The following is a 21526-nucleotide window of genomic DNA, read 5'->3' as shown; positions in this document are numbered from 1 at the left end:
ACATGAAATATCAAACCTAATACTGATCTTTCCTTAAACCGTGCATACTTTGAGTTCTCCACAAGATGTTTTATTATAATTATTATTATTATTATTTTATATTCATTTTATTCTACTCTTTTGGAGGACCTTTTTGAGGAGTCCTCACTGACAGCATTAATTAACTATTTTCAGTTGCAAAAAAGCTTCAAAATGAAAAAAAAAGTCTTGTCTGCATAGTACCATAATAAAGACATACAAAATACTTTTAAGTCTTCCTCCTATATACAGTGCAGAAACAAACAACTAAAAACATTACTGTGGGTAAATCATATCGGCATGACCATGGACTTGTGAATTCTCTTCATTCACAAGGAGGTGAAAACCATAGTAATAGTTAAAGAGTGTCTCTCTGGGGTAATGTACAGATGTGTCAGGACCACTTGTCTGATATACTACCCTTGAGATTGTGGTGATGAGTGTGAAGACAACTTGCTTTGATTGGTGCTAAGTGGTGAGAACAGCTGAGGACTAAATGACAGGAGGTTGGATAGCAAGGCACAGACTTCTGTGATGAGTGCTCGGATCGCTAAATGCGTGATTCTGAATTACCACTCATGTGGTAAGACATGACTGTTGTTCTTGCTATGCTGTTTGTGTGCATTGTGTTAAATTCTGTCAAGTGTTCCGGAAGTGGAACACATTGGAGTTTAGCTGTTTCATTGAACCTGCTGGACATGGTTATGAATAGAAGTGTTTATGGATGAAAAGCTTCAAAAGTCTTCAATCTAAGTGACTGATCTGTGGGTTTCTCTGTTACCACTTTTTGCTGGTCCACTGACTCCATGAGGTCTATCATACTTACCATACACCTGCTTCCAATACCATGATAAACACTGTAGTTTCAGTGAATCCTAATTATAATACTGACTGTATTCCATCAGCGCTTCATTCTTGATAGACAAAAACGTATACTTGTGCATGGTGATTGTCGATTTCTATTTTTTTAAAAAGGCAGCTTATTGTTACTGCTTGATAAATGTTTGAGGGCAGTTATGCAAAGGTGTCATTTGTTGTTAGGGTGTTTACAGTGAAAACATTACTTCTCTGCCTCTTCATTTGTTGATTTATTTACATTTCTGAGTCTGATTTTAATAATGTAACAAAATACCTGTGTAGAACTAAGAATATTAAGTTTTCAGTCACATCTTGCAAATTATTTGCTTCTTTGATCTATAACTGGCAGCATTGTAAATAACAAAAACAGTACCTCTAATCCCAGATGGAGCTGTTTCAAGTGGTGAGGAGCTTGGAGTGGACAACAGGCTATCTGCATGTTTATTGTGTCAGGCTGACAGAACCTATGCAAAGTCAATTATGAATGGCCTCATATGAAGTGCCTCACTAAATTTGTAATCTGCATCTGCTTTCTTTTAGCTATGCAAAGCATATAGAATTGCCCCTGTGTGTGAAATGTGCTAAATACACTGGCCTTGCCTATATGTGACCAATGTTAGGGGGGGCAGTGGTGGTGTAGTGGTTAAGGAGCTGTGCTGACGTGCAATAGCCTGAAAGTTGTGGGTTCAATTCTTGATTTCCAGCACTGTGCCCTTGAGCAAGGCACCTAACCCCAAGTTGCTCCAGGGACAATGTAATCCCTTATAATATAGTTGACATATGTAAGTCACTTTGGACAACAGTGTCCAAATTAATAAATGTTAGGGAACTCAACTACATGGGAGCGATTAGGCCCAGGTTCTGACACTACGAACGGCTTCTGAGATAAGTCTGCTCGAAAGCAGATAGAAACATCAGGTTCACCCATTTACTTGACATAGAAGGCTGTAGCCCAATCACAAAGCATTTCAAGCATCCTGTCCCGAGAGTAGACATTGGGCTGGTTTCCTGCACATGGATTACGCCTACTAGTCTAAAAGAGAACTACAACTGAAAGCTCCATTAAAAAAAAGGTTTCCGTCGAAGAGTAGGCTTAATCAATGTATGGGAAACCATCTCATTATGCCATCATTTATTTCTGCTACCAAAGTTTCATAGGACATTCATATTAGGGCTGATAACACAGAGACAAAATATCTGAGATGAGATTTTATCTCATTTGGACTGAAAATTGAACATTTCCATAGGCCAGGGTGTTTATTATAACATATTAAATAATACATATAGCCATAAATTGTAGTTCATCCCATTTTCTCAGAAACTGCATACAAGATGATTTTTGTCACAAACATTTGATTTTGTCAACATGTTTATTTTCAGTTAAATCTAACTAGAGTTACCAACACAATCTTAGCATTGTTATTACATGATATTAAGCAATCACTGTCATACATCTTAATTCTATGGTCAAGTCATTTATTGTTAATATTATAATTCTATATTATTGTCAACCATTCAGAAATATAACAATATGTTTATTGTTAAGAAACTAATATTATTTAGGTTTGTGATAAGAGAGGCCCCAGAATGGTTCCGCACCCTTTTTCTCCTAGTCATGATTCTTGGTCCAGAACTCCAGCCACGTCTTCCAGCCCACAACTAAAGCAAACCATCCGTTGGATGGTTTGAATGATTCAAGTTTGATGGTCCTAACATAAGGACTAAAATAACTGAAGCAAATGTGCACATTTCCAAAACCCAAGAACTAGCTTATTTTTTTCCTTTAATTAGTTTTCAAGTTCTGTAAAGGTATTCTACATATTCAGACTCTTATTTAGATACAGTCACCTAAATATTTTAGTGTTTTGATATTTTAATTATTTCTCACATTATATATGCGAGTTACATTTGCGTACTTTGAATTTTAAAACACATTCAATTCCACCTAGAGCAATATCATAATTGTTGAAGTCAACTTTTGGCAACTCACTTTTGTTGAACTATTCATGACTTGACCTCAGCACTGATTAGGACATTTGATGTCCTAACTCAAGATTTCTCCTCCAGATATTTCTACTATTAAGTCAGCTTCTCAGTTGGTGAAAAAAGGGCTCCCCCTACAGTCAAAAGTGAGAACAACTAAAATCTGAAAGAGGTCTGAAAATAGGTTAAGATAATACTATTTACAAAATAGCTGTGATGTTTGGTCAGCCCTTGCGTGTGTGGAGGATAGTCTGGAGCTGTTGTCGTCAATGTGGACACGCCATCAGAAGGACATTTGAGGACCCTGACAAAGTGGCTATTGCATGGGTTCCCCCCGACTGACGGCTTCCAGAATGAGTGCTCTGTGCGCCATTATCCGTGGAGTGAAACACGCCGCGCATCACTGAGTGTTGGCCACTCTCCGCACAGCTCTGACAACCCTCCTCTAGTGTCCAGGTCGAGCCGAGCCAGCGTCAGTAAAGACTTCTCCTGGTCCGTCAGAAATGACCATGTGATGTTAGGGGTGCTTATGGACAGTGTGTGGTGGACACATGCTCTGCTTCTCTACCTAACCCTCTGACCCTCAGGCGATCTCTGACCTGTCTCAGAGCCCGGCCACATCCCCTCACAGAAGCATGGAGGCGGGTGGACGACTCTCTGTGATTGGTGGAGGAGGCCGCGTGCTTAGGTGGGTGGGTGAGTGAGCGAGTGAGGGTGCACCGTGTTGAGCAGGGATAGAGGGATGGTGGGGTGGGGGGGTAGTGATGGTCATCTAGGTCTCTGGGTTGGGGGTGGCCAGTAAGGGCACGTTGTCTCTTCTCCTCCGGCCCAGAGGGGGGCGCCGGTACTGCTCGCCGTCAGCCAGCGTCTGGGGCAGCGGCTTCCTCTTGCTCTCGGGTAGCAGCAGGATGGACAGCACGGCCAGCAGCGCCAGGGACGAGTAGACCACGTGGTGCAGGAAGTAGCCGTAGTGATTGCGCAGGTCCATGAGCGGCGAGCTGAGGCGCCCCACGCAGCCAAGGGCCAGCACTGCGCCCACACCCACGCCCCTGCAGGACACAACAACACAGGCAACCTTACCAGAGGACTGTACTAAGACGCAAGGTAACCTGGGGAACTTTGGGAACAACCACTGTTCTCTAGAAGAACGCTGCACTGAGCAGCTTTTGTTTATGATGTGCCGTGTTATTTGGAGATCAGCGGTTATTTCTGGATAAGGCACAGTAACGGTTGCTTCATAGTATAGGTTTCAGAGATGTTCTAAAAGGGGGACATAGTCCGTAGAAGTCGATTGCCAAGTGTGGAGTAACACGTTCTGGAAATTCACAATTTCGTCGCTGTTTTTAAAAAAAAAAAAAAAAAACATAGTCCAGTATTTCTTTTGAAATTGAAATGAAGTTGTATGGACTGGACTATGTTTTTTTTTCTTTTTTAAACGGCGACGAAATTGTGAATTTCCAGAGCGTGTTACTCCACACTTGGCAATCGACTCCTACGGACTTTCCCCTAAAGATGGCAGCAAAGATGGCAACATTTCCGGAAAGGTACTGGCTTGATGAAATTCATTCTGGACTCTCTATCCGACCACATAAAGACCTCGGGATACTTCGGTTTGGCTTTAGGCACCCTCTACTCACTACCACGTAAGTGTAATGTTGTTTGGAACTGTAGAAGAGATATAAAAATAGCGTTTTGTAGCGGCAAAATAATATGCCCTTCTTACTTCCACACTAACGAGTTTTGACTAAAAACGGTAAAATCAAACTTTCTCAAAACACATCCGAATGACATGATTTTGATGTCAACTCAGCGTATGTACTGTACTCCCAATCATCCGTAAATTGATCTAAAGTGCATTTTACTCCGGATAATTCCTTTAAGGTGAGGTGTACACACCTGATGACCGTGGGCATGATCTCAGCCGTGAAGAAGATGCAGAGGTGAGCTGCCGCCTGAGAGGAAAACAGACCCATCACAGAGAACACGGTGATGGCCGACTCGGACAGATCTGCAGGGCAACAAAGGTAGAACTGTCACAGCTGAACTAACACACATTCACACTCACAGAGCCAAGGAAGGCCTCAGTTGCCTTTGTAGTGCAGTACCTACATTATTCCACCAGGTGGAAGTATATGTCAACAAGAGAGTTCTCAACAGAGGATGGTATCATATTTCACTGTCTCTCAGACTCATGCGTTTCTAACTTTGAGTATAGCCTATTTTATTTCATTTATGGTTGTTTATCTAGTTAGCACTGGAATTGATAACCTGTTTTTGCTGAACCAAACAGTCCTCACCAACATTGTAGCGGGGCAAAATAAAGTCTTATCTTCTCTTATCTTATCTAGCATTGTCTTGGGTTGGTTCGGGTTACAGCAAAGTGCTTATCGTGACCGCACACACTTACACTCCATCAGCCCCAGTAAGATGAGAGAGGCCAGCCCAGTCAGCGTCATGGCCAGGAGCAAAATTCCACGCCGGCCGCACCTGTTGACTGTTGCCCATAGCAACAGCCAAGCGCCGCCCCCAGCGCACACGGAGAGCAGGTAGGTCCAGTAGAAACTGGGAGTGGTGCCTCTGACGTCGCCACGGAAAGAACTGTAGCAGTGGCTGATTCCATGGGAGATAAAGCTGAAAAGAGAGACAGGAAACAAACACAGACAAACACACACACACATAAACACACATGAACAAACACACACACACACACACACACACACACACACACACAGATTTATTTTCCACCATCATGTACTGAAACCCTGACTAAGCAAACTAAAGGACACACTTTTGACCACCTCAGCAAGAGTTTTGGCTTATTATTAGAAAACTGAACTGAAACAACTGACAAGTATATTTTGACCAGCTACTACTGAAAATCCTGATGAGAGCATCAGGCGACAGCTTCCCCAAGCTCCTCTACGGATGGCACGTGAATGGCCCAGACAGAGCTCTGTGCTCCCAGCAAGCTGCTGCCGAACTCTGGCATGACTTACGAGGTGAAGCCCAGCACGCAGATGTTTTTCCAGATGTTCCTGCTGTGCAGAAGCTCGTGAAAGGACAAGTGGGGGCGCGTGGACGAGGGCGGCTCCGACTCCAGCTCTGTGTGGGGAAGAACACCACCGCAATGACATGGCAGCCCATAATTACAGCCTGCCTGCCCACCGCCCCTCAAAGGCCAAGCACTGGATCCCAAGCAGTAGAGCACGGCAACACACACTGCACAAGAACGGTATATGGACACGGCAACACACACACTGCACAAGAACAGTATATGGACACAAACCTTTCCTAAAAGACTACAAGGGTCATCTACGAAGGAGGGTATTGACCATTTTAAAAAGGCTTCAAGCAGCACTAAACCACATTTGCTCTCGAGGTCCCCCTAAAGGTTTAGAAGTGCAATAATAAACTTTTTTTTTTTTGAAGTTTTGCAACAAAGTATGAACATAACTCTGATATAATATAGAAGGAATGCACCGACAGCAGTCTGTAAAAAAAGATCTCTGAATTCCTGTAGCATCCCACCAGAGGTGTCCGGCTTCAGAAAGTTCATTTTTGTTTGAACCATTCACTTAATCAGCTGATTCTAATTAGCAAAACTCTTAAGCCTGTGGGGTATACTACGAATTTCGGTTAGTGGGTTAGCGAGGTATGTTGCGCTCAAAGCCAGGGTAGGCTGTGACACGAAAGTGAATCTGTTTTAGCGTCGCTATATCACCATGGTATCTTATGCTCGCAACTAAACCTGGTCGGGAGGAGGTTATGTGCTAAGTTATAGCTCAAATCGTGTAATCTACCGCCCACTGACCAATCAATTGTCTTGAAAAACGTTGAAAAAAAGTTCTCACGTGTAGGATTCTATCGCTCATAAATGCGGAAGTACTTGTTTTTTAATATAGGCGTCTCCAAGTTTCACGATTGGCCAACATCATCCCAACGCCGAGAATGCGCACAGATCTGAGCTGAAAGCCTAGTTTGAAAAATATATCACATAACTGCTATCGTAGTATCACTTAACGTATACCCCTGAGTCAAGGCTTTGTGAAGCCTCGATATGTCTACAAAGCCTAGATATGTCTAACATGCTTCGTAGTATACCCCACAGGTAAGATCAGCTAATTAGTGGAATCACATAAGCACACAGGTAGAACCAATACATGGCAGGACTTCTACTTTCTGAAGCCGGACTTTTACATCTCTGTATCCCACTTGTGAGTGAGTGAGATACTGTTCTTATCATAGCAGTGGACACAGCCCCTGTGTGTGTGTGTGTGTGTGTGTGTGTGTGTGTGTGTGTCTGTGTCTACTGACCTGTGAAGCTCTCATCATCCCGGTCCCGGTCTCTTTCTCTCCTCTCGCTAAAGCAGTTCATGTCTCCAGACCTCTCGGACAGCAGCAGCCAGCGTGGCGACTCCGGGAACACCCTGGGAATACTGCCAAAAAACACAAACAAAACAACACAAACAAACAAACAGACAAACAAATAGACACAAATGAGGTTATTCCCACAGACATGCTTGGCTGTACACACATCACATCGATATACTGTAAGAGGTTTCCGTGACAATGACAACATAGAATATGTGCCTCTGAATGAGCACTAATGTACACTGGCTGGTGCTCATAACTGAATGGCACTGAGGGGCCTCTAGGATCAATGCGCCATATGGACCCTTTCAAGAGAGTTCCATAATCAGCATCATAGTTGGCCCCACAAGACTTCCTTTTTAACATTCCATAATGTTATCTTAATGCAGAGGAAGTAGATTGGGGCCCAAATAGAACGTTCAAGCATTGTTTTTGTTTTTATTGTTGAAAGGGTCTATAGACAGAGGAACGGACGTCATGGTCCATTATCCCCCCTTGAGAAGTTAGCGCAGTGGCGTCTGAGTGTGTCTGTGTATGTGTGTGTGTGTGTGTGTGTGTGTGTGTGTGTGTGTGTGTGTGTGTGTGTGTGTGTGTGTCCATCCCCCGCTCCATTCTCACTCACCCGTAACAGAGGAACAAGGTCAGAGGTGCTGCTCCCGTGCCCAGCAGACCCCGCCACGACTGGCACCCCAGGGCCACACCCAGCAGGAGCAGCTCCCCGGCAACAGTCGTCAGCCCTGCTACCACGGTGACCAGGAGTCGCAGTGAAGGGTCACAGAGTTCCAGACCTGTCCATCACACAAGAGGCCAAACTATGAGGGATTATGGAGGCAAACTTCTAACATACGGAACATTTAAAAAGGGATTATCTAACAAAGACCAGCAGGAGTTATGGTGCAGGTATCAACAGGGAGGTCGGATTAATTCTCCCCTAAGACCCAGAAGTACTCACAACATACAGAGAAACATACACAGCAACAAAAGCACCAGCAGGGAGAACACAATCTATTTTCCATTACGCCTCCACTACCATCAACGCCGCCACATCCACACACTATCCAGCCCCAACCAAACCTCAGTCTTAGAAGGAGTTTCCTTCAGCATGGCAGTCCACATTTTTCAGGAAGCAGGAATTACAGTTTCATACAGGCCACTGACAGGGCTGAAGTTCTCAAAGGACAACAGGCCCGAAGCTACAAATCTGTTGGCATTCTGACTCTGTGGTATTAAGACTTACTTTACTGCAGTGTTACAAAGTGGCTTCACATACACACTGCATATAAAAGTGTTCACGTATTCATGTATGTCAGTGGAACACATGTCTATATGAGCCTGATTGTTTCCCCATGTCTCCCCATGACAAGTGACATAAAGAATGAGCTAGATCCCAGAGCTGTGTTCAAAAGTGTTAATATTTTATACTCATGTGAATATAATTCATGTCCTTCTGGCTAGAGTAAACCCAACATGTGTGTGTGTGTGTGTGTTCCTAATGACTCATGTGTGGTGTTGAGCATGAGGTAAACTCCAGTGCTGTGTTTAAGAATGTTAACATTTTTATTGATATTAATATAACACACGTCTATATGGCCATGAACGAATGTCTCTACATCCATGTGTGTGTATGTGAGACGGTGTGTGTTCCTTCTGACTCACGTATGACGTAGAGTGTGAGGTAGACCCCGGCGCTGGCACTGGCCAGGCAGAAGCGCGTGGCGATGAAGGTGGGGGGGGAGGGGGAGACACACACCAGCACGCCAAATACCACCGAGAGGGTCAAGGAAGCCAGGAGGGCCTTCACCCGACCCAGGCTGGTGGGGGGGGAGGAAGAGGAAGAGGAAGCACATTTACGACATGAGCTTGTTTTACTGCACACACACACACACACACACACACACACACACACACACACACACACACACACACACACACACACACACACACACACACACTCCCAATGGGCCTTGGCAGAAACAATAGACAATAAAAAATAATGTCATACAGTTGTTAATAGCACAGTAAGAAGCATGCCATGAAAAGCCAGAATTTGATTTTGATTTGAGCCTGCTCCCTCTACTTCAACTCCCATCTCTTATGCATGTCTGTCTGCCATGTTGTTGTTGTTCTCACCGGTCCGCAGCGAATCCGAGGCCCAGGAAGCCGGTCAGTGCTCCAAGAATGAAGCAGACTTCCTCCAGGGGAACGAGCCAGTACTGACCGCACACCAGGTCCCACTGGAGCCGAGGGGAAGGGAGGGGAAGAGAGAGGGGGGTGAGTTGGGAATGGAGGCAGGAAACCAGAGACAGGAGATGGACTAAGCGGGACAGAGGTCAGCAATAGGAAACAATACAGCCGATTATACCCCATACCAACAACATTTAGACACTCTCTCGCACACACACACACACACACACACACATATATAGAGTGCTTTAGGTGAGCCCCAGCAGATCTCTGTGAGGTAACAGTTTGCTGAGTGCTGTGTGAATGGCAGCACTGAGAGCAGAGTGGTGTGTGGAGTAGGAGATGCTAACAGTGGGCGAGGGACGAGGACCGGTGCCAGGTTACCAGTGAACGCCTGTCACATATCATCCGTCAAGCCCGCTCCCGTGACTCGCCCCTTAGCAGAGCAGGGCCTTTCAGCCCTCTGGGCCAGCCGGGATGCCAACAGGAGGACAGCTCCACACAGGAACACCACAGGGCACAGGGTACAGGGTACAGGACAAAAGGGACCGCAGGACCGGTTAGACCAGTTTGGGCACTCGTGACTGATGTCTGTGGACACATTTAGCATGTTTTCCCCACCTTGGTGAAATCCTTTGCCATCTTACTCAAGGAAAGGTTTCACATAAAACCCTAAAACAATGTCTGTGTAAGGCTACCACAGTGACTCTGCGTTGCAACACCAGCTCAATCACAGCACATTGATTACAGTGACTTCCTACTTCTTAGATTACAGCACAGATAGATGATTGGACACAGTCACAGTTATTGTCTTCCCCTACATCAGCCCTTCTACAGCACACACGCCTCCTTTCCTTCCATGAGTTTTATTATATGTATAGCTTAATAAATATGGTGGGGAATTACAAGGAGGAACACCAATGGTCAGAGAACAATAAGCGAAATCATAGGCATACAATATTTATAGTCAGCGTTATGAAACCCAAAACTTGCTTTATGAGTTCAGTGAAAATTGTAAATGTGGCTGTAAAAGTGGCTTTGGAAAAAGTAATTAATAATTCCCTCATATTTATTTATCTTTCACCACATACACTAATATGACAATATGACACTAATATAATAAACGACACTGGTTGAATTGACTAGAAGTAGCCTAATAAATGTATATATACAAGTATAAGTATACTCTTTTGATCCCGTGAGGGAAATTTGGTCTCTGCATTTATCCCAATCCTAATTAGTGAAACACATTCAGCACACAGTGAGGTGAAGCACACACTAATCCCGTCGCAGTGAGCTGGCTGCTACAACAGCGGCGCTCGGGGAGCTGTGAGGGGTTAGGTGCCTTGTTCAAGGGCACTTCAGCCGTGGCCCACTGGTCGGGGCTCAAACCAGCAACCCTCCGGTTACAAGTCCAGAGTGCTAACCAGTGGGCCACGGCTGCCCCATGTAAGTGTCTGTGTCTTTAAATGGCTTGTGCGAGTGATTGTATTTTCAGCTGTCGTGGCCTGACGGCCTGCCAGACGCACCACCCGCAAGTGCCACCCAGCCGCCAGCACCCTCCTCACACTACTGGCTAAAAACTAACAGTGCCCTGCCCTCAGCATGGCCAAAGAGAAGAGAGGGCAAAGCGCCGCTGCGGTCAGTAAATCTTGCCGTATGACGCCGGATGCCACCGGCATTTATGAGAGAATGTGATGTATTGCCTTTGTTGCTGAGAGAAGTTCCGGGCATATTTACACCCTTCAGTTTCAGCAATAAATTTGAAGCATTAATAAAAGGATCTTGTCTCATTACTTCACATCGAGCAGCCTCAGAGCTCCTAGCCTGCAGGCCCTTTCTGCGGTGGCAGACTGCACTGAATGTGTGAAGGGAGAATCAAACTTGTTTGACCTTCTGGACTGGCACAGGGGTATACTGACGAATGAAGAATGTTTAACTGTAGAACTGCATGTCATCAGGCAGTGTAATAGAGGCCTCCACTTCCTGTTTGACAAGATCAGAAGACTGGAGACTACAGTGTAACCTGTGCGGTTTGCAAAATCAAGCTTTATTTTTTAGCAATCATGTTTACAGAGGGTGGAATTGGATATGTTGTGTATTTCTTATCTCCAGCCTAATGTTTACTCTCTCTTTGACACGAGGACGTGGAACGGGCTTCAGAACATTCCTGAGGCAGGAGCAAACAAACACTATTGCTCTGTGATTGTGTTGAGCTTGCATGTGTGTGTGTGTGTGTGTGTGTGTGTGTGTGTGTGTGTGTGTGTGTGTGTGTGTGTGTGTGTGTGTGTAGGTTTAGTCATACCTCTGTGACGATGTTGTTCCTCAGGCCCTCGGTGACGTTGTAGTCCCAGCCGGCGTCACAGTCCACCACACCGGCTTGGGTGCCGTTGACGAACAGGTACTGCTTGCACTGGGACAGCCCTCCGGTCTCGCCCGGCCTGTCGCCCTTCTCCCAGGGCAGGGAGGCATTGAGCACCTGGGGCGATGGGGAGGGCCCCGGGAGGCGGCAGTGGTGGGGGGACGCCAGCGTTAGCAACGGATCCGAGGACAGCAGGAAGGCCAGGAAGAGGTTGGGCAGGATGGACAGAAAGATGAGTAGCCGCTGCTTCTTGCGCCCCAGGGCCAGCACCATCACCTCGCCCGTGGGGGGCAGGGAGGGGGGCAGCGGGAGGCTGGAGGGGGCTGGGGACGAGGGGGTGGGGGAGGAGGGGAGGGACGGAGGGGGTGGCGGGCATGGGGACGGGGAGTGCAGTGGCGATGAGGTTGACGCCATGGCTACGGAAGTGGGGCCAGAGGGAGAGAGAGAGAGAGAGAGAGAGAAAGGTTTGGCGTGTTTCAGAGTCCAGTAATCCCTTCTAAGGATGTCTCTCTTGCTCCAGCCCTCTCGCTTTTGATGGCTCTTTACAGAGCAAAGAGGGGGAAGGAGAGAAAGAAAGAGAGAGAGAGAGAAAGATAGACTTCAGTCTGTGTCTCTCCCTCTCTCTCTTCCTCTGTCTACCCTCAGAAGAGTCACAGGGAGAGGATCTGAGGAGATGCAAACAAACAAACAAAGTAAACATTTGGTAGGTGGCATCAATTGCATTAGCAAGCAGAAATATTAGACAACAGGTTTCACAATCTTCATCTTATAAGCTTATTGGTGAATTGACTGTCATAAAAGGCAAAGCCATCATTGAAAGCCCACACTCAAAACAATCGCGGGTGTCCACAAGAGTATTCCCCAGAACCGTAACTGCTCTGAATCAATCCTCAAAGCATTCTATTGGCACTACTACTATAGACTACTGCTATTGAACACGAATGTATTGCTGTTAAAACTATGTATTGTTTTTCGGGGCATCGTGTATGGATGCTGCAATCTCTTACAGTTGTGTAATGACAATAAAGATAGTTTATTCTATCTTCTGAAAGAATTTCAACTTCAACAAGGCAAGTGCTGCGTATAATGGAGACGTTATTGCTCTAACGTTAGAGTATATATGGTAGCCTCTATTAGACTCTAATAACATGCACAACCAGCACCGTACCGGAACATACTGTTGACGGAATTCCAGCGTTATATAAGAGGTGATCCTCAGAGGGGAAAAATACTGAGCGCCAATACGCTCAATGCACGGCGAACAGCACACGCAGGAGGCTAACCATGCTCCATGACAAGCAGGCACGGCACAGACAGTTAGGACACAATGTAACATGTAGCCTCTGCGATCGTCCGGTAGATATGGGAGATATTGATGACGTATTCGCTCAACGACAGTGAACATAGCCACCACTACACCTGCACCAAAAACAATCCAAATTCAGACCCTATTTCATCATCTCCGCCCAATATAAAGCACCACCGCATCCACAAACACCAGAATGACACTCAACTTAAAACACAGGGGAACCTACCTTTTTCAGCAGTACCCTACTCCACAGAGACACGTAAAGCATAAATATAAATCCTCTCTGAAACCTTTGTGGCAACGTCGCTTGTCTTTTAAGTTGCTTGAATTAATGATATAGTCCAGGGAAGATTAAGCTGGATATAGGGGGGAACAGACGAGGGTTACCCTATGGTTACCCTATGTTCCAGATGTCGTATTCCGCATTCACTTCTCACTCCTGCTTCTATGCGCATCCCGTCAGTCGGCTTTGTCCATTATATTCTTCGCCGGGCAGTTCTTTTGACATTCTGTCAAGTGAAAGTGCAGGTTGTTTTTAGCCCATGGAAATAGCCTAGCTAGATTGTTCCAACGAGGTTAACACACAGCAATCTTACATTAGTTTAAGTTAAAACACCTTTCCGTATTCAGAGAGGTTAGTGCCAGACTTGGGCTGTTGCTGATGTCTCACGTTATTGCTCGACAAAACATTTACCTCTGCCGACGAAAAACGAATAATAAATAAATAAATTATAATTCAGCCTTCTCTTAAAGGGGAGGTCTTAGCCAAACTCATTGGGTAAACTCGAGTTTCAGCTAGGACACGATCGGGCATCGGAAGCGGCACTGAATGTTTCGGAAATAAGACCAGTGAACTCGTAAAGACTCGGAGACTTTCGGGTAGAAGGCTAGTGTCCGCAGCCACCTACTCTGCACGTCTAGATTTCAGCCACATGATGGCGTCAAAGATTAGTAGCTGTCAGGTGTGCGTTTTTAAACACACACACACACACACATTATGCAAATCCCCTCCTTGCCCACTAAAGCTAAGGCTACTATGCCATACTGCTGCTGCTGAAACAACTAGGCCTATTACACTAGGCTACTGCTGCTACTACTACTACTAGGTTTCATCAAGTTTTTAGGCACAAAGATCAGCACGCAAATAACAAAGTCAGTTTAACTAAGCCTCTCCTCCAAATCCATAGACTAGGCAGATTATCTTGATGGTTTCTTTCTCACTGACTACAACCATGTCTTTACCTGTCTCATCTGTTGGCTATTGTCCATAGGGTCAATAGTATTTGAGTCTAATCAAAACCACTTGCTAAGCTTATTAGTAATGATTTGATTAACTAAGTCAAAGGGCAAAGTCACGTGACTTCTAGTTGTAGTCTGTTTATGAAATGAAAGGAGCAATTTCGTTTTTTAAAAAAAGGCAAAATAGTGTGATATTTTCACAGTTAGTAGGCTAGATTATTACTTTACACACACTGAAAAATATTGAGGCAAATTGTAGACCCTTCCATACAACTAAACACAGATGTTGAAGGTCTTGCTTAAGTGGATTTTTTTTTCTAACCTATGTAATTTGCACTTTCAGAAATAAGAGATGCTGTAGGCCTATTTTCAGTTTTATAGCTGATTGTCTTATTATGACCGCCGCGCAGCGAAGCGGCAGTCATATAGGTTTAGTCAGATTTTTTTTTCTTTTTTCTTTTTCGTATGTCCAAATTTCCGTCAAGGATTCCCGGGACACTGAAAGACCGGGGTAGACGAAACTTGGTGGGCATGTAACCCCATATGGATAGCATGGAACCATCGTTTTTCGTTTTGATCTGTAGCCCCCCCCCGCTGGACTGCACCCCCCGAAAGGAGGGTAGGGCAGACACAGTTTTCTGTGAATATCTCGAGAACCGTAAGGTTTAGGAGGACCATTTTTTTTTGTATGTTGATCTCAAGGGGCCATGTCAACCCATTCCATAACCACTCATTTCATGTATAGCACCACCTAGTTAAACACAAAAAAGTACAAATGAGGTGTTGTAATCGCAGGTATCTGTGACCTAACATAGTCAAAACTGCACGAAATTGGAAGTGTAGGATCATTACACCCTCTGAATGCACGCCAAGTTTCGTGGAATTCCGTTCATTGGGGGCCACACAATAAATTAATTTATGTTACAGTACTATACATCAACTGGCCTGTAGGTGGCCGGAGACAGTTTTCTGTGAATATCTCGAGAACCGTAGGGCCTAGGAGGTCCACCTTTTTTTTGTATGTTGGTCTTAAAGGAGAATTCCAGTGTGATATTGACCTAAAGTGTGTTGAAACATGATATCGAGTGTGAACGTATGTCTCATAGCCCATCTCGGCTTTTCCCCTGCACTCCAAAATCTGGCGCTAGTTAGCCGATAATACCAACAGCTTTTTCAATGGTGGTGCTTCGGCATCGGGCTAGCCATGCAAATAAATCACTGTTTTACACCATTTACGAGGCTCAGTGTATCTCCACACTTCATTGGTAGACTTCCGAGGGCCCTGACATTTAAAACGAGACATTGAGAACTTTGAAAAAGCACTGGTAGTTTACTTACAAGACGATTTATACAGACAGTATCTTCACGAAGTTTAGCGTTTGCAGCCATATTGAATTTGTCAAATTCCCATCCCATTACCCCTTCCAATTACCACTTATTTCATGTATAGCGCCACCTAGTTAAAAATTAAAAAGCAAAAAATGAGGTGTTTTCATCACAATATCTCTGGCTGACATGGTCAAAACTGCACGAAATTGAAAGTGTAGGATCACTATGACACCCTCCGAATGCATGCCAAGTTTTGTGAACTTTCGTTCATGGGGGGCCTTACAATAAAATAATTTATGTGTACATTTAGTGACCGTACACCAACAAGGATTCCCGGGACACTGAAAGACCGGGGTACACGAAACTTGGTGGGCATGTAACCCCACATGGATAGCATGGAACCATCATTTTTTGTTTTGATCTGTAGCCCCCCCGCTGTACTGGACCCCCCGAAAGGAGGGTAGGGCAGACACAGTTTTCTGTGAATATCTTGAGAACCGTAGGGACTAGGATGACCAATTTTTTCCGTATGTTTGCCTCCAGGGGTCATGTTAATCCATTCCATGTGCACACATGTGCATAAACAGATACACACGCACACACATACATTCACAGTAATCATACGTATGACACATACTCACACAGTAGACATATGTACGCATGCATGCACATGCACAAACACACATACGCAGGCAAACACACAAGCACGCGCACACACACACACACACACACACACACATAAACATAAACATGTACACGCACATATGCACACAATTCAAGAATTTCTCAGAATTATCAACAGGCAAGATGGGGGTGGGGTTGTATAAAATGAATTTTACATGTGAAATCTTTGAACTAATCGTGTTTTGGTACTTGTTGTGTAGCAGATACCAGTGAGAATTGAGTGTGGATAATGCAATTTAGTGAGACAGTTAGAATCATATAGGCCTTTCAGCGTGATTTATTTTTGTGGAAAAAATGTGCTGGACTGGGCGGCGTCGTATTTTGTACCGCTCTGCGGTACATCTAGTTTTGTTTACAAGTTACAGATGGAGTCTGGGTACTTATTGTACTGTTTAGCCTACATCTTACACACTTCAGGCTGTTGCAGATAGCTCAGGGAAGAGACTGTATGACACTAGGTGGTACAGCCTGAGACATGTACAAAAAAAAATGCTTTCTGCATTTTTGTTTTGCTTTTCCCTCCATTGTACCGAACTCGTACCGAACCGTGATGTCCGAACCGAGGTATGAACCGAACTGTGACTTCTGTGTACCGTTTCACCCCTAATACAAGTACATACATACAAATACATACTGGTTTAATAATTTGTGCTGGTAGCCTAGAGTCCTCAGATCAGAACTTAAATCCCCAAAAGTGTTTGTAGCCTATCCTCCACATCAAGAACCCTGTCATAAGTCCAAACTCAGCCTCCACATAACAGTTTAACATGTTTCATTCTTCTGAACATTTTCCATCTTCATCATTTTACTAGCCCGGTTAAAAGGGTTTTTCCCAGGCTATCATTTTACTGCACAAGTGACTTACGCTGCCGTTCAAAAGTTTGGGGTCACTTAGAAATTTCCATTCTACTCCATTATAGACAACGTACCAGCTGAGATCAGTTGCATTGATTTTTAATCAGGGTAGCAGTTTTCAGATTACATTATGTGACATAAGCTTATCAGTAATGATTTGATTAACTAATTCCTGCATCATAGAGACTGCCATTTTGGCCAGATAGGCCGTTCAACTACAGAACAGGAGAGGTGTCTCAAGAACACAGACGGATAATCAGTCGAGTTATTATGTTTATCTAAGAAAGGTTGAAATACGTGGATATTTGAGAAAAACGTATTTACTGACAGCAGTTCAACACACAGGACAAGTGCGACAGTAAAAGAATGTCTAGCGAAGCCCATGTAAATGTAAATCAGGTTTATAGGCCAATACTGGCGTAGGCCTATACAAGTTTGGTCTCTGCTTTATCCCATCTGTGAATTAGTGAATCACACAGAGCACAGTGAACACACAGTTTTACTGTGCGTAGCCTACAAACGAGCGCGCTGTATTCACCCTTCATGTTGTCGTAAACAAAAAAAGGAGGCATCAGCCGTGACAGCAGCCGAGTGTGAATTACCCCACCATAATTGGGGGGTACTGCTCCTTCAGTTCTTCTGACCATAATGGTCCATTACCATATCAATCCCCACCGTGATCGCCAAGTGCAACATGTGTTGTGCAACACACATACAAGGTCTAAACATGCGACAAACTGATAATCAGCTACAGAATAGGGCTTTGACTTTTTCCCAAAAATCATATTCGAAGTTTGTTTGTTTATTAATATTAAAATTCGAATATGTATTAATAATATTTTAACCATTAAATGTCTTCAGTAAGACCGATATTGGTATCAAACTTAAGTAAGAATGAACAGGTATGATAAGGGATCAGATTCCAAAAATAATTCCGTGGAAATGCATGGATTCCAGTTGCTGCTACTGGAAGAAACTGGAATCCATGCATTTCCACGGAATTATTTTTGGAATCTGATCCCTTATCATGCCTGTTCATTCTTACTCGTTGCTCGACTTATCGTGACTAAATTCAAGATGGCTGCAAATGCTAAACTTCGTGAAGATACTGTCTGTATAAATCGTCTTGTAAGTAAACTACCAGTGCTTTTTCAAAGTTCTCAATGTCTCGTTTTAAAGGTCAGGGCCCTCGGAAGTCTACCAATGAAGTGTGGAGATACATTGAGCCTCGTAAATGGTGTAAAACAGTGATTTATTTGCATGGCTAGCCCGATGCCGAAGCACCACCATTGAAAAAGCTGTTGGTAGCATCGGCTAACTAGCGCCAGATTTTGGAGTGCAGGGGACAAGCCGAGGTGGGCTATGAGACATACGTTCACACTCTGTATCATGTTTCAACACATTTTAGGTCAATATCACACCGGAATTCTCCTTTAAGTTTAAAATAAAAGTGTCTATTATGTCTATGTGTGAGCTCACTAAGCGCGAACCAGCCAGGATGCTAACGTCACCTACAGGAACCCAGATGACCAATAATAGCCTTGCTAACAGACTGACACCCATCATCATGAAGTGCTTTGAGCGGCTTGTCACACATCAAATCCATTCTCCCCCCCACCCTGTACCCCTTCCAGTTTGCATACCGAGCCAAACGGTCCACAGAGGATGCAATCTGCTCTGCCCTCCACCCAGCCCTCACCCACCTGGAAAAAAGAGACTCATATGTGAGATTGCTGTTTATAGACTTCAGTTCTGCATTCAACACCATAATACCACAACAACTCATCTGCAAACTTGACAAACTGGGACTCAGTACCTACCTCTGCAACTGGCTACTGGACTTCCTCTGTCAGAGGCCTCAAGTAGTACGTGTTGGCAATAATATCTCAAGCAGCATCACACTGAGCACAGGGGCCCCTCAAGGCTGCGTGCTCATGAAATTTGCTGACGACACAACTCTGGTGGGTCTCATCACCAAAGGTGACGAGACTCAATACAGGTTGGAGGTCGACCTTCTGACCACGTGGTGCAGGGACAACAACCTCCTGATGAACGAGACCAAGGAGATTGTTGTTGACTTCCGGAGAGGTCACACCCAACACCTGCCACTGACCATCGACGGTGCTGTGGTGGAGAGAGTGAGCAGCACCAAATTCCTGGGGGTGCACATCAGTGAAGACCTCTCCTGGACCACCAACACTGCATCACTGGAGAGGAAAGCTCAGCGCCGCCTGTACTTCCTGCGGAAACTCAGGCGAGCAAGTGCTCCACCAGCCATCATGATCACATTCTACCGAGGCACCATTGAGAGCATCCTCTCCAGCTGTATCGCTGTGTGGGGCGGAAGCTGCACTGAATACAACAGGAAAGCCCTGCAGCGCATAGTGAACACAGCTGGAAGGATTATTGGTGCTTCACTCCCCTCCCTGAAGGACATTTACACCTCCCACCTCACCCGCAAGGCGACCACAATTGTGAGTGATGCAAGTCACCCCGCTCACAATTTGTTTGATCTCCTGCCCTCTGGAAAGAAGTACAGAAGCCTGCGCTCCCGCACCACCAGACTCACCAACAGCTTCATACACCAGGCTGTTAGGATGCTGAACTCTCTCCCCCCTCCACCCTCAGCTACATAACATCCTGGACCCACAATGGCTGCCTTGCACTACTCCACTTGCACTACTCCACTTGTACACTTTGCAACTTGTTGTTGTTGTCCTGTTGTCCTGAAAACACTTCTGAACACACTTCTGCTGCTCTTACATAACTTGCACCACTATGTCACTTGCATACTTAGGTCAAACAGAACTACCTCAACCATTTATTGGCCTGACTTTTGCACTATTATATTGACTGTCTACTGTATGCACAATTGCACAATTTCAACCCAAATATTTTGCTGCTCTTATTTCTTCAATGTATGTGCCTTCTTATTTACTTTTTATATTGTTTACTTGAATGTTATGTTTGTCTGTGGATCTAATTGGTAAAATATGTCTTGTCTTCACCGTGGGATAGTGGGAAACGTTATTTCGATCTCTTTGTATGTCTTGACATGTGAAGAAATTGACAATAAAGCAGACTAAATGACTTTGACTTTGACTAATGAGCTCGCGATTTTACTTCACCAGGCATGAAAAAAAAGATAGAAAATAGTTTCATTAAGATAGTATCAGGGTTCTCAGATGAAACTACATTTATCAAACTAAAAATAGGAAATAATAGAATGTAAAAGCAATACCAACCAATTAAAAACAAATTCAAATACTAGCACATATTTAGCCTAGGCTACTTGGGTCTTTTTATGTTTCCACAGGTTTCACTGATATAGACCAGAGAATCTCTAATAAGGGGAGAACCGCCTAGACAGTAAAAGATATGGAGTCATCACGTAGACGTCAATCGAGGCGGGTGAAGCAAATTTCAACCGTTTCCTGTTGGTCGACGAGGCATAATGACTGAGCTAGGCTTAAGGCTAACTAAAAGAACAATATAATGGTTGCAGTTATGGCTCATGGGACAATGTAGGCCCCAAAGGCCAAAGGTCACTTACAACTTAATATAGTAAAATATAGCCATGGTAAAATATAGCCATAGTGAAATTGTATGTTGACTTTAAATGGTTCATTGCTGGTTGCCTTTCCTTCCACTTACAGTGGTGTAGACTTAATGCAAATAGTTTGAGAATAATGGCTATGATCTTTGTCTGTAAAAGAAACATTTTAGTTATTCTCACTGCTTGAAATGAGAAGTATAGCCTAACCATGTTAGATCTGTTGCATGAATGGCAGAGATAACTCAAATTCCCTTTCTACAGTCATCTAAACAAGGCAATCAAATTCAAGGACCAGCATAGATGACTTTTTTTAATTCTTGGAAAATCTTCTCTGGTGCCCACTGAGCATTTCTCAATTTTGGATTAAAAAGCAAAGTAACTTCAGTTACTGAGAATTGTACTGAGTAAAATATTACTGAAATTGTATTGGCAATGCCTTACATTACTGCATTACAGCAAAAAGCAATTCATTACTGTAATTACATTACTTTTTTAATGCATTACTCCCAACACTGAGGCTTAGCTACATCAGACCCTTTTGTGCATACCGGTAATATAAAAACACAGGATCTGTGCCAAACTAATTTCAAAAGGGCACAATAATTTATTCAAGATATAATGAGAATGGATACCTAGGCTATGGAGTTCATCTCCTTTGAAATGACAATCGATTTTACCTCACCACAATGTAAAGGTTTATTTAAATAGAGAATTACCTTGCTAACTAACCTTGGTAACTAACCAAGGTCCACTTTACTAGCCTTAGTGGGTAAGTAAG

General features: G+C 44.2%; 2 protein-coding genes across 4 annotated transcripts in view; one reads left to right on the top strand and one right to left on the bottom strand.

Annotated features, from left to right (window-relative positions):
- Positions 1–21526, top strand: part of LOC121688279 — a 522978-nt gene that overhangs the window by 419381 nt on the left and 82071 nt on the right. The window lies entirely within an intron of this gene.
- On the bottom strand, positions 1994–13861 carry slc22a17 (solute carrier family 22 member 17). Of its 2 annotated transcripts, none has more exons than XM_042067766.1 (10): positions 13312–13861; positions 11720–12441; positions 9361–9464; positions 8887–9041; positions 7853–8018; positions 7174–7295; positions 5856–5961; positions 5267–5490; positions 4756–4867; positions 1994–3908 (listed from the first exon to the last, which is right to left on the bottom strand). In XM_042067766.1, exons 2-10 carry the CDS (start codon positions 12188–12190, stop codon positions 3632–3634), a joined length of 1737 nt encoding a protein of 578 aa, XP_041923700.1. In that variant the 5' UTR covers positions 12191–12441; positions 13312–13861; the 3' UTR covers positions 1994–3631. The 2 variants fall into 2 exon arrangements, with proteins under 2 accessions (XP_041923700.1, XP_041923701.1); XM_042067767.1 differs by lacking the exon at positions 13312–13861 and adding an exon at positions 12945–13175.

The sequence above is a fragment of the Alosa sapidissima genome, chromosome 17, assembly GCF_018492685.1.
Source record: "Alosa sapidissima isolate fAloSap1 chromosome 17, fAloSap1.pri, whole genome shotgun sequence".
Lineage (NCBI taxonomy): Eukaryota > Metazoa > Chordata > Actinopteri > Clupeiformes > Clupeidae > Alosa > Alosa sapidissima.
Note: the sequence above shows the minus strand (reverse complement) of the source record. Positions and strands in the feature narration are given on the sequence as shown.